At 35.7% G+C, this 13,047-nt stretch overlaps 1 protein-coding gene across 4 annotated transcripts in view; it reads right to left on the bottom strand.

Annotated features, from left to right (window-relative positions):
- The window catches only part of Atp11b (ATPase phospholipid transporting 11B (putative)), a 95,813-nt gene that overhangs the window by 15,062 nt on the left and 67,704 nt on the right, over positions 1–13,047 (bottom strand). For all 4 annotated transcript variants that reach the window (XR_003377405.1, XM_026782240.1, XM_005343792.3 and 1 more), the window contains exons 21-27: positions 12,099–12,201; positions 8,116–8,261; positions 6,327–6,386; positions 3,692–3,819; positions 2,709–2,847; positions 903–968; positions 367–470 (exon numbers count right to left, since the gene is read on the bottom strand). Coding sequence is in view for 3 of the 4 variants with exons in the window: in XM_026782240.1 (XP_026638041.1) it covers positions 367–470; positions 903–968; positions 2,709–2,847; positions 3,692–3,819; positions 6,327–6,386; positions 8,116–8,261; positions 12,099–12,201 (746 nt within the window). In the remaining variant the exon portion in view is untranslated. The remainder of the gene's footprint in view (positions 1–366; positions 471–902; positions 969–2,708; positions 2,848–3,691; positions 3,820–6,326; positions 6,387–8,115; positions 8,262–12,098; positions 12,202–13,047) is intronic.

Here is a 13,047-nt window from a genome sequence, read left to right as displayed (position 1 = left end):
GATGAAGCATACTATTAACCTTTGAGAGATGTTATCAATAAAAAAGCTAATGGGTTTTTATGACATTATACACGAGAAAATAATTTAAAAATAATATGATTAGTATAAAGAATATTACTAATGAAGTCAGACAAATGGCTTATGGCCTAGCTTTCTTCTGTTTTTACCTTTGTGACCAAGAGGTTCAGTTTTCATGTAGAAAAATGAGGACAATAGGATTATTATGAAGATCAATTCAAAGGAATGAACTTACCAGCATAGTTTCTAAGAACTATTAGGATCAGAATTTGGTCATCAAGGAACCCACCATAATAAATGTTCACTATAATTAAATCAACATAATTAAGACATAGTGTAATCACTCACCAGAGAATCCCACCATAAAATAAAGAAAATATAAAATAAAATATAATAGATCCCCAAGTGACAAGATGGTTGATCCAGGTCCAGAAATGAGTTTCCAAAGCCATCTAAAAGAAAAAAAACTGTTTTAGCAATATAAAGTAATTTAATTTAACTTCCAGATAAAACTTAAGAATTACACATATCAATTATAGATGTCTAGAAGGTCCTATCCCCATAGCACAGTTCCTTAGAAGGCACAAGAGTCTCATAGGAAATAGTGTAGTATTTTCCTTCTGAGGGAAAGCAGGATTAAATAGCATGTAATGATATTACCTTAACTCCAATGCACAAAATACACTGTGCTATTTTAGATGATATACAATGAAGCAAAATTAGCAACTGAAATTATATGAAGCTTTCAAACAGAGAGAAGAATTTATAGCAATATTTAAATGAATGATTAAAATTTAGTGAAACCATATACTGTAAAAATCAAAAGGGAAACTATATATGAGATATACAGACAAAGTCTACAGTTTCCTAATGTGGTGGCATACCTTTACTGTGACCGTAATAACCATGACTGTGAAGACCAGAGTACCAAACGTCCAGTTTCCAAACATCTAAACACAAGGAACAGAGTAATATGTTATATATATATATATATATTAGCATGATATTAATTCCACTGTAAGGTAAAAGTAATTTTACTCTTTGTAAAAATTATCTGAATTATTTCATATATATATATATATATATATATGAACTCTGACAATATTAATAAAGTTACAAGAATGAAGACAATAATGAGGCTTTATTATGTATGGTACTATTCTGGATAATGACCCTTTGGGTAATACCAGAAATCCAAAGATGGTTCAGAATTCAGAGCTGTGTATCCAGATTGTTTTTACTTAGGATGATATAGTTGTGATTGCTTTATTCCTGTGCCCCTGCAAAAATGGCAATAAAACCTTGCTTGACCCACAGTTATTTTCTGAAACATTTCTAACCAGAAGTTAAAATAGGAAGTTTGCTATCATGTGTCTGGATAAAAAATCTTAGTAAGCAAAAAAAAAAAGTCTTTAAACTTTAACCAGTACCTGAAAAAAAAAAAGGCCAGTGGAACTATTCTTCAAATGAATCCATATAAAAAATGGAATTTCCCAGTACTCGGGAGGCAGAAGCAGGTGGATCTCTGTGAGTTCGAGATCAGCCTGGTCTATAGAGCTAGTTCCAGGACAGGCTCCAAAGCTATAGAGAAACCCTGTCTCGAAAAGCAAAAAAAAAAAAAAAAAATGGAATTTATCTGTAAGTAATTCAGTCAGAAGTATTTTTTGGTCTTTATAGACCAACTTACAAAGTCCATCAAATGCAAAATCCCAAAGGAATATCATCTTATTTCTATATTAAGACCGTAAGTATGCACTTATATGAATTTAGTTTACGAAGCAGTGATAATCCTGACACTCATTTAGACTTATGTAAAAGGCTGACTTGTTCTTTAATGTACACATGTCTATAGTGATTACTTGACAAATTACTTAAGCTCCCTGACTCCTTACATCATTTGTAAAATGAGGGTAAATCTCACAGATGTTAGTAAAATTTAAAGTATCCAAAAAGGATAAAGTTTCAATTTTTTTTTTTTTTTTTTTTTTTGGTTTTTCGAGACAGGGTTTCTCTGTGGCTTTGGAGCCTGTCCTGGATCTAGCTCTGTAGACCAGGGTGGTCTCGAACTCACAGAGATCCGCCTGCCTCTGCCTCCCAAGTGCTGGGATTAAAGGCGTGCGCCACCATCACCCGGCCTGGATAAAGTTTCTAGAACATAAAAAGTGAATGGTAAATATATATGATTAACAATGAAGGAGCAATTAGCATTCCTTTATTTGAGGGTAACTTGTCATCCACCAAGAAGATAACAAAATGTAGAAATCCTATTGAATCAATGCTTATTTCTCAGTCTTTAAATATGCAGACTTGGAAATGCTAAAGTCAATGGTATCAGCTGGAATCCTCCAGTGGCTGTGCCTTCAGGAATATGGCAGCAGGGGGCAACTTTGACCTCCAGTAAGAAGTCCATTGTCCTAATCTGAGGGTCTGAGTTTACTTAAGACATGCTATGCTGTATTTCCCTAGAAAGAGGGCAGACAGCATTTTGCTTGTGTAAGTCACACTTGGTGACTTCTTCGGAGGGTGAGGAGTAAGCTCATAAAGACCAGCTCTCTACACGTTGACATCCCATTCAACTACAGATGAGGCAGAAAGCATTTGGGGGTCAGGCTACGGAGAAGTGATTTAAACATTCATATTTATCAACATTTTAATATTTTTTAAGCATTCTCACTTTTTTTTTTTTTTACCTGGCCATTTCCAAGCAGAGATGTATCTTTCCCCACAAGAAAATAGGATCCAAAAAAGAAAATGAAGGCATGGCTGAAACCCAGGATGGTCCAGTAAAGAAATGCTTTAATGCTCAAGAGACGGTTTTTACTAATGTCCCTACAATTATTTTTTAAAGAAAAAGGAACACATTAAGATTAATTTTTTAATCTTCTAGGCAATTAATTTAAACTGATAATTTAAATAATAGGATTTTAAGATGACTAAAATTATCAGCATAAAGAATAAACCTAAATTTGCAAACAATCATTTCTAATAATTTATAACAGCTGAGAGTTCATATAATGGATTCTAATACCTTTTCATTTGATAATAAAACATAACACAGGCACAATACTTCAGTGCGACTGTGAAAAACCTGATTATCTGTATCATAATCTGCTCCCATTAAGTCTCTGCCATGATGATCTCTTAGTGAGACAGAAGCTCAAGTCAGCACCAAGGTGCTCATTATTTTCGTGGAGAAGTTAACCGTTCTGGGAATAACAGACTGTCATGGGTTTCCTGGTAAACCAGAGCAAGCTACTCCACACCATAACTGGTTATGTCTCTGGCTGGCAGCTCTATAGCCTCTACAACAGTTTATGAGGATCAGTGGCTGGGCCTGACGGACTCGACATCTCTAGGACCACTTAGTTTTGGGGGAGTTCTGAAAAAAGCTGCAGTTATTCTCCTTCACTTGCATTTAACACTAATAAATTATCTAATAGTAGAACATAAACAATTTTTAGGAACTCTTGATGCTATTAACAAGCGAGTAACTTCTCTTGTGTATATGGAGTAGAATACTGTGGACCAAGAGCTGAAGTGTTTACTCTTAAAAACACCAGAACTTAGTGAAAATTTCCCTTTAATATTGAAACACTGTAAGCCATGCAACAATTATGCTTTAGTATTTGTACCAAGATACTCCCTATACACATCGACATTGGGAAATACATACCGATAGAGGGTAGGCTTGCTCTGTAACACATGAGGGTCTATATGTTGTTCCAAAAGACTATATATGAGAACAGGCAGGGAAGTAAAACAGATATTGTACAAAGTCAAGTACACGCTGTCATACAGTGTCTAAAAGAGAAATAAATTGGAGGAATTTTGAGATTCTAAATTATTATTTCTATTACACATATAATAATGGAAAAATACTAAAAATATGCACCTTAATTTTTCAATTTATGCTAAAATCCATTTTAAAGAGTTTCAATTAATAAATGTGATTTGTTTTAGTATAGAACCTATACTGTTCCTAGATTTATATCTGTGGAACTGAAAAATTTCACTGATAAGTTTTCATAATGTAGTAAATTGGATCTCCATCTAAGAATTCCTCAGTTTGGTCAGTAGGATGCAGTTTTACAGTCCTCCTATAAGCATTCTAGGATTCTGGGGTGTCTCTATTGGGCTACACATCATTTTCCCACCTACCTTCATCTATACAGCCTGTAGTACTGAACCCTGCCGCCTTCCATGGAACCTGTTTTTTTTTTTTTTTAGTGGCTTAAATCTTCCATCTCTTCCTCTCAAGTGTTCTAGTTGCTGCTGCTGGTACTAATGCTTTAACTCTTTACTTAGGATCCACACAATGTTCCTACTGTCATTGTGCTGATGGGTTTTTGTCAACCTGATACAAACCAGACGTATCTGGGAGAAGAGAAGCTTAACTGAAAAAAATGACTCCATAATGTTGACCTGTAGGCACTATTGCTCTGATTAAGGACTGATGTGAAAGAGTCCAGGCCACTCTGGGCGATGCCATCCCTGGGCAGGTGGTCCTGGGTTGTCTAAGAAAGCAGGCTGAGTGAACAAGCCAACAAGCAGTGCTCCTCCATGGCCTCTGTTTCACTTCTTGCCACATGTTCCTATCTTGAGTTCCTGCCCTGACTTCCCTCAGGGATGGAGTATGGCCTGAGAGCTGTAAAGTGAAATAAACACTGTCCTTCTCAAATTGCTTTTGGTTATGATGTTTTATCATAGCAATATACACCTTAATGAAAACACTTATTAATACTATCTCTTTGAAAACCCAGTCAAAATATATCTGGTTCCCATTGTCATATGATCAATGTGACATATTTAAAGTATTTAATTCAGGTAAGCTATTGCTAGTAATCAATGTCTATGAAGGCATTTAAAAGTTAAAGCTCTGTCTGTAAATAGGGGAAAAAAGAAATTATGAAAAGGAATGATCTTTTTCCTTTTCTTTTTCTATTTTTTTAGGTGCATAAAGTTTATTGAACAGACCATATAGAATTATTCCTCCCTAGAGGCATTCATAATCTTCTGTAGTTCATAACTGGGGTGTGTGCACACTCAGGGCCCTTACTGATATCAATACCTTGATGAACTAAAGCTCTGGGAAGTTATAAAACTAATAGACCTCTTGGGAAGCTGGGGGGTCTCTTCCGGCCATTACAAATATGTGGAGACCATCAAGCTGGCAGAGCTGTATGTTATGGGAAATGTGCTACTGACAGGAGCTCCTGGATGTTTTAATAAGTTCTATGAAACCTGTCCCTGATAATAAAATGGGAAAAAATGAAAAACTGAGTGGGGAAAAAAGCATAATGCATGATCACTAAAACGTGAAAATCATGTAATAGGCGTGAAAGTATATTTTTACATTTACCTACTCAATACATAAAGTTATCAGAACATAAAATGTTTTCTCAAGCAAGTTAAAGACTGCTGCTTTCCACTTCAGAAAAGGCAAATGAAAACAAGTCAATCTCTTTTTTTTTTTTTTTTTTTGAGACATTGTTTCTCTGTAGCTTTGGAGTCTGTTCTGGAACTAGCTCTTGTAGACTTGGTTGGCCTTGAACTCACAGAGATACATCTGCCTCTACCTCCTGAGTGCTGGGATTAAAGGCGTGCACCACCATTGCCTGGAGGAACTAATGAATTTAATCATAACTGAAGATTGTGTAATGTAGCGATCATTTTAAGATACACAATGAGCTATGTGAAAGGGTGATTATGGAAAGCCAGTTTCTGAGGTGAGATTTATATAATCCCTGAACCAAATCACTAAGGCTATGCCCAAATTTTTAAGACTTCAGGAGCAGGAATCAAACAAAACAAAACAAAACAAAGTGAATCTCTGTTAATTCTTTGTCACAGATAGTTTGTACAAGCAGTCAGTTATTAAGGTCGGGAAGTTACTAAGAGTATTTGATGGACCTAATACTTACCATTACTGGAGGTAGCAGTAATAACTCTGACCTGTCATCCTACCACTTGGGAAGTAGAGGCAAGAGGACCACCCGTTCAAAATTATCCCTGACTACACAGTGAGAGGGCATCTGGGGTACATAAAACCTTGCACAAACAAACACACATACAAATAAATGAAGAGAGACTTTTTTTTAAAAAAAAACTCCACAATTAACATATATTTTGGTATTAATAGTAGTTTCAAATTAAAAGCCAGAATAAATATTATGACTGTTAGGTGAATTAAGTAAATATACCTACTTACTTATACAACAACAAAATAAATGAAGTCTGTTTAAATACTTGTCAAGATTTGAACAAATTACTTTTCTAAAAGGACAAACACAAACTTTTATTTTACTTACTTGCTGAGAAAACAAACAGTAGAACTGATATAAAAATTGGGGTGTGATAAAGCACACATTCTGAAAAACAAGACAAAATGGGAAGTAATTTAAATATTTACAACCAAAGAGAAAGAAGTCTTAAAATGGTTATTAAAGTATCTAGAAACAGAATCTCAGTTGACACTGTAAGATGTCTTTTCTCTAAAGACACATCCATGAAAATGAGAACACAGAATTCTCATTCTATTAAATCATGTCTAAAATCTGCTTAAGGAATCATATAGACATTATAATAAATATTCTTAGTTCCCACCAGTTCTAAGCAGTAAAAGTTATGTTTTTAACTTCTAATTTGTACCACGGATATTATAATATGTAATAGTTGCTCATATTTCAGGGCTATGAGAATTTGATATTGTTGATTAAGGCACGTAAGTGGCACTATCATAACATCTTTTTACCACAAGTGAATCTTTCTACCACAATATCTTTAATATCACAAGTGTAGCTAGAACAATAGGCTAGAAAAACTGTCACATCATCTCAAGGTAATATGACTTTTTATGTTCTATCAGTTTGCAACTATTAATTACACAACACATACAAGATATTCTAGTATGGTAAATGTTTATAAGCAAGGACTCAACACGGGTTCCGCTGAATCTCATCTTTCTTGAAAGGGTCCAATGAGAGAACATTATTTCAATATTATAATCTGTTTTATTATACAAATAAACCCTCTGTAACTGAGAGGATGATATTATACATTAAACAGGGCTACCCTTGAAACAAAAAAGGTTAAGGAGCTCTGCTATGAATCCATGAAATTAGAGAGAGGTTCAATTAGATTTACTAGACCAACATAAAATAGCTTTAAGCAAATTACATTTTTTTTGCAGTTGAGTTTACAAAGGATACATTTAAGTGTAAATTTTGATACTTGATAAATTTATATACCATAAGATTAGAGAACTTTCTCAATTGTGTGTTTGTGAGCTCTCTCAGTTTTGACATTTTACTGTGTGTGAGAGAGACGGGCAGACAAAGAGAGCGAGCAAGTTCATACCATGGCACATATTTAAAAGTCCAAGGACAACTCACAGGAGTTCTCTACATAGTGAGACCCATTTAAAAGAACAAGTGTGAGCATGAATGCTGGAGATAGCTCTTCCAAAAGCACTGAAGTGAATGATATGTACACACAATCTATTATGTTCAGCCAAGATTGCTCAGGACAGTTCAGGACCACAGAGGCCAAGTGCCAAGGCAACAACACCAGAGACGTGGAGGATGATGGGAGTTTTAAATCTATGTTTAGGTACAGAAGTGGATTATTATTAAGATAGAGGTGCACAACAAACTCACTTCCACATTAGAATTCCAAAAGAATTCAACCTCAAAGTACCCACCGTGTCACAGATACCCAGGATACCCAAGCTGCAGAACTCTGGGATAACAGGCAGATAACCACAATGCAGGTTATGACCCTCAGGGCCCAGTATGGACCCCTTCTACCATGGGGTCCTGGGTTTGAACGCAGGGTATCAGGCTTGTTGACAAGAGCCGTCATCCACTGAGCCCTCTGACTGACCAAAAGTGCTCTAATAGCCCTCCCTTTCAAGCAATCCTACTCATGTCTTGGTGGAACAGACGACCACTGACCTGCAGTTGGAGCAATAATCTATTACAAAATAGTTATTTTTGTTTAAAGAAACTATTTTAAGAATAATTTGAATGTCTGTATCATTCTTAAATTAGAATTTTAAGTTGAAATATCAACTAATCCTTATAATCCAATGAAACTCACCTTATAAAAAAAATACTGTACAAGGGTAGCTATTCTAATATAATAAAAATGACCATGAACAAACAGTAATTTGGAGAGGAATTTAAATCTAGCTACTGCATAGTCACTGTTCCTTGCAGCTTGTCTTCCTTCTTTACCCATGATTCCTGGAATAAAGAAGACAAAAAAGGGATGTTCACTAATAAACAATGTGTAATTTTCACAATATATATCACTCGGAACTATTTATACTTGCTGTAACGCTAAATACTTATATACAGCGGTTAGCTGCTATCCAAAAGGCTGTTCTACTTAAATATGCTTAATATAAAAATCAATTATATACCAGGCATGTAACATCAATTTTCAAAGGATCAGAAGAAGATAATAATTCTGAAATGTTCAGATCTAGTGGGGCATTACAAAGTGCTAAACTTCTGATGAGCAGGCAGCTCTAGGACATCTTTAAATTCACCAGTTCAAAAGAATATTAAAAGATGAAAATTCAGGAATTTGAACCCAATAAAAATAAGCATATTTTTACGATTTTAAGCTATAGTGTATAAATGAATGTGTTTTTAAGTAAAAAATGGGTTTTCCTCTACATTTTCAATAAATAAAGTAAGTAAAGACTGTACACCCTGAAAGCAATGCATCATTTTACCTGGAAAATAAAGTCTTCTTTTAACAAATATGCATTTTCAAAACATTTTATTTATATTTTAATGAGTGACTAACCATAATAAACATTCAAGTGTGTATGTCTGTACAGTGTTTGATTTGTTTTTATTTTTGTTTTCTTTTGTTTTTTTAAAAACCAACAGGTCTTATATACAAAACTACAAAACAAGGTGTTTTTTGCTCTCAAGAATAAAAACACTCTTTTTAAAAATTTACAGTGGGGACTGTGATGGTGCACATTTTAACCCCAGAACTCAGGAAGCAGAGGCAGAGGCAAGTTGATCTCTGTGACTTTGAGGACAGCCTGGTTCACACAGAGTTCAAAGCCAGACAGGGCTACATAGTGAGACCCATTTAAAAGAACAAGTGTGAGCATGAATGCAGGAGATAGCTCTTCCAAAAGCACTGAAGTGAATGATATGCACACACAATCTATTATGTTCAGCCAAGATGGCTCAGGACAGTTCAGGACCACAGAGGCCAAGTGTCAAGGCAACAACACCAGAGACGTGGAGGATGATGGGAGTTTTAAATCTATGTTTAGGTACAGAAGTGGATTATTATTAAGATAGAGGTGCACAACAAACTCACTTCCACATTAGAATTCCAAAAGAATTCAACCTCAAAGTACCCACCATGTCACAGAAACCCAGGATACCCAAGCTGCAGAACTCTGGGATAACAGGCAGATAACCACAATGCAGGTTATGACCCTCAGGGCCCAGTATGGTGTTTCGGTTCTCATAGTAGCCAACAGTATCTTGACTTCAAAGCACATCACTTGGCTTAATCCCTAGGAATAGGATCTGCTAGCTACAGCTAGATGTCATCAGCAGCCAGGCTCTTCTTCCTCTTGGGGAAAGGCAGGCTACAGAAAGTCAAGCCAGTGACTATGTTGCTGTTAGTAACACTTAACTACAATCCAGGTTGTTCAGAATGGGTGTGGGGATGGCTCACCTCCAGTGTTTCCAGGGCTGGGTTTTGCCACAACAGGTAGCTAAGCTGTGTGGGGACCAAGCTGCCTCTTGGCCTCAAAACTTACATCAAGAACAGGACTAACGGCAGTGCTGATGATAGTGCAGAGACTTGAAAAGTTAGTATGAGCGAAAAAAGGAGAGAGTGTGTGCAGAGACTTGGTGATGCAAAATGAATATATTTTTTTTTAACTTGGAGAGATGTTATCACTCAATCCTGTGGCTTTGGTGAGAAAGTTTTCAGAGAGCAATGACAGCAAATAACGTTTTGTGTCAAAAGACATCCACATTGTTGGCAGACTTTGAGCTGTGTCCTTAGGAAACCCTCTTAGCTGGCTGTCTAAGGGAAACACTCTACTTCCCTCCCCGTGGCACCTGCTGTGAACCTGCCTGGCCTGTGCTCCCTGTCACTGAGCTGGGAGTGTGGGAAGGAGAAGAACTGAAGCTGAGGAAGCGAATGTGGACCGAGCTTGCAGTGTGCTTTGCAGAACTTGGAGGCAGAGTTCCCCAGGGAGCTCATAAAATGACAAGAAGGTCCTAACTGGACAGGCAAAGACAGTAATTAGTTACAACACCTAGAGAAAACCAGGTTTTAAAGCTTATATCACTGGAATTCTTTCATACTGTAAATTATATTTGACACATATAACTAATGTATCATTGACAAATGTGATTATCTGAGTTTCATCTTACACTTGTTTATTATGTGTATGTATGCATGTACGTGTTTTTGAGATGAGCTACTCTGGCCTGGAACTTCACAGTCTGTCTCAGCATCAGAAGTCTCTGTAGTCAGCACTGAGATTACAGGTATGATCTGTACATATCCTGCTATACACAAAGCTTCTGTAAAGCAAAGGACATGGTCAACAAGACAAAATGACAGCCTACAGAATGGGAAAAAGATTTCACTAACCCCACATCAGAAAGAGGTCTCATCTCCAAAATATACAAAGAACTCAAGAAATTGGTCATCAAAAGAACAAATAATCTAATAAAAAAATGGAGTACAGAACTAAACAGAGAACTCTCAACAGAGGAATCTAAAATGGCTAAAAGACACTTAAGGAAATGTTCAACATCCTTAGCCATCAGAAAAATGTAAATAAAAACAACTCTGAGATTCCATCTTACACCTGTAAGAATGGCCAAGATGAAAAACACTGATGACAACTTATGCTGGAAAGGTTATGGGGAAAGGGAACACTCCTACATTGCACTCCTGCATTGCTGGTGGGAATGCAAGCTGGTACAGCCCCTTTGGATGTCAGTGTGGCAATTTCTCAGAAAATTAGGAAACAACCTTCCTCAAGACCCAGTAATAACGCTTTTGGGTCTATATCCAAAGGATGCTCAATCGTGCCACAAGGACATGTGCTCAACTATGTTCATAGCAGCATTGTTTGTCATAGCCAGAACCTGGAAACAACCTAAATGCCCCTTGACCGAAGAATGGATAAGGAAAATGTGGTACATTTACACAATGGAGTACTACACAGAAGGAAAAAATAATGACATCTTGAATTTTGCAGGCAAATGGATGAATCTAGAAAACATCACTTTTGAGTGAGGTAACCCAGACCCAAAAAGACAATTATCATATGTACTCACTCATAAGTGGTTTTTTAAACATAAAACAAAGAAAACCAGCCCACAACACAATCCCAGAGAACCTAGACAACAACCAGGACCTTAAAAGAGACACACATAGATCTAATCTAGATGGGAAGTAGAAAAAGACAAGATCTTCTGAGTAAACTGGGAGCATGGGGACCTTGGGAGATGGTTGAAGGGGAGGGGAGAAGCAGGGAGGGGAGCAGAGAAAAATGTAGAGCTCAGTAAAAATCAATAAAAAAAAGTCAGAAAAGTACTAGAATTTTTTTTTTTTTTTTTTTTTTTTTTTTACCAATGTTTGGTATAATTCTTTTCTCTAAAACTGTCCTCAAAATGTACAGAATAATTTTTGGATTCACATAAAAGTAATAATAAGTATAAAATAAGAATTTAAAACCTTGATAACAACCATGTCAGAATTCTAGAGTTAAAAGGAGAAATGATGTGTGAGGGTTCTTTGCCAGATACAAAATGTGAGGTAAAAATAAAATTACTTCTATTATTAAGGAGAATAAGCAAAGAAAAAAATTCACTAATATGATGCCGCTTCCTTTAATAATTAAAATAATGTAAATAGTGGACTAAACAATAATTGGTTTCTTATGGGGATATACTATTATGTACTGTTATATTGTATTTGTTTTCACTCAAACACTAGACATTTTACTTCACAAAAAAAATTTCAAAACTACCAAATAATTATACCACTTTAAAATTCAAGGAAAAGTCAGTCACCTATGCCAACATGTGCTTCTTGTATCATGCTGACATCATTAGCACCATCACCAACAGCCAATGTTATCGGTTTCTCAGGTGAGATTTTTATCAGTCTTATTACCTGAAAAACACACAATGAATTTATTCTTTGTGATAAGGTTTCAACTCTCTTGTATTTGGGTAAAGTAGTATGGTGGTGAAGACATCTGAGTTCATGCTGGACAGTAACACTAAAGTAAGGTTCACTCTTCAAGTGGCATGGAGATTAAGAGTTTAGAAATGTCTTTCACAAGTGTTATAACAAAATCCATGTTGTTTTGCATTTTAAGAAAATTTTTAACATGCACTCTAAAATCTTTAATAACTTATTTAAATAAATAACTATATTTCAATGAAGTATCAAAACAAAATTCTCAAGAAGGAAAATACTCTAAACAAAGAAAAGACACCTATTTAGTCTGTTTGGCTAAGTCTCAAGATTTAAAAATACATTAACTCAAGTGAAATTAAAACATGCTTCTATGGAATTTTTTAAAAATATTTTTAAACCTGTGTGTGTGTGTGGGGGGGTGTACATGAGATGGGGGTCAGAGAAGAACTTTGTGAAGTTCTAGGTAGTGAATCAAGGTCACTGGACTTATCTGATAGTTCCTTTATCTACTGACCCTTGGTCTCAGATTCTTGGATGTGTTTTTATAACAGCAGAGACATGTCTATCCTATTTTAATCTCCACAGACTGGCCATACAAGTACTATAACAAAATTCCATGAATCTAAATAAACCTGGATGTCTCTGTGCAAAACAACCAGTTCTTATATTTGTATTGTTAAGGACAGTATAAGATATTCCTTTAAAAAGTTTGCGAGATTATATTTAGTTGTTTGTGTATGCATGTGTTCTACATGTATGAGCACACCAAGAGAAGTCAAAGAACAACTTATGGGAGTCTGTTCTCTCTTTCTTCCA

The sequence above is a fragment of the Microtus ochrogaster genome, chromosome 1 (genome assembly GCF_000317375.1).
Source record: "Microtus ochrogaster isolate Prairie Vole_2 chromosome 1, MicOch1.0, whole genome shotgun sequence".
In the NCBI taxonomy this organism is placed as follows: domain Eukaryota; kingdom Metazoa; phylum Chordata; class Mammalia; order Rodentia; family Cricetidae; genus Microtus; species Microtus ochrogaster.
Note: the sequence above shows the minus strand (reverse complement) of the source record. Positions and strands in the feature narration are given on the sequence as shown.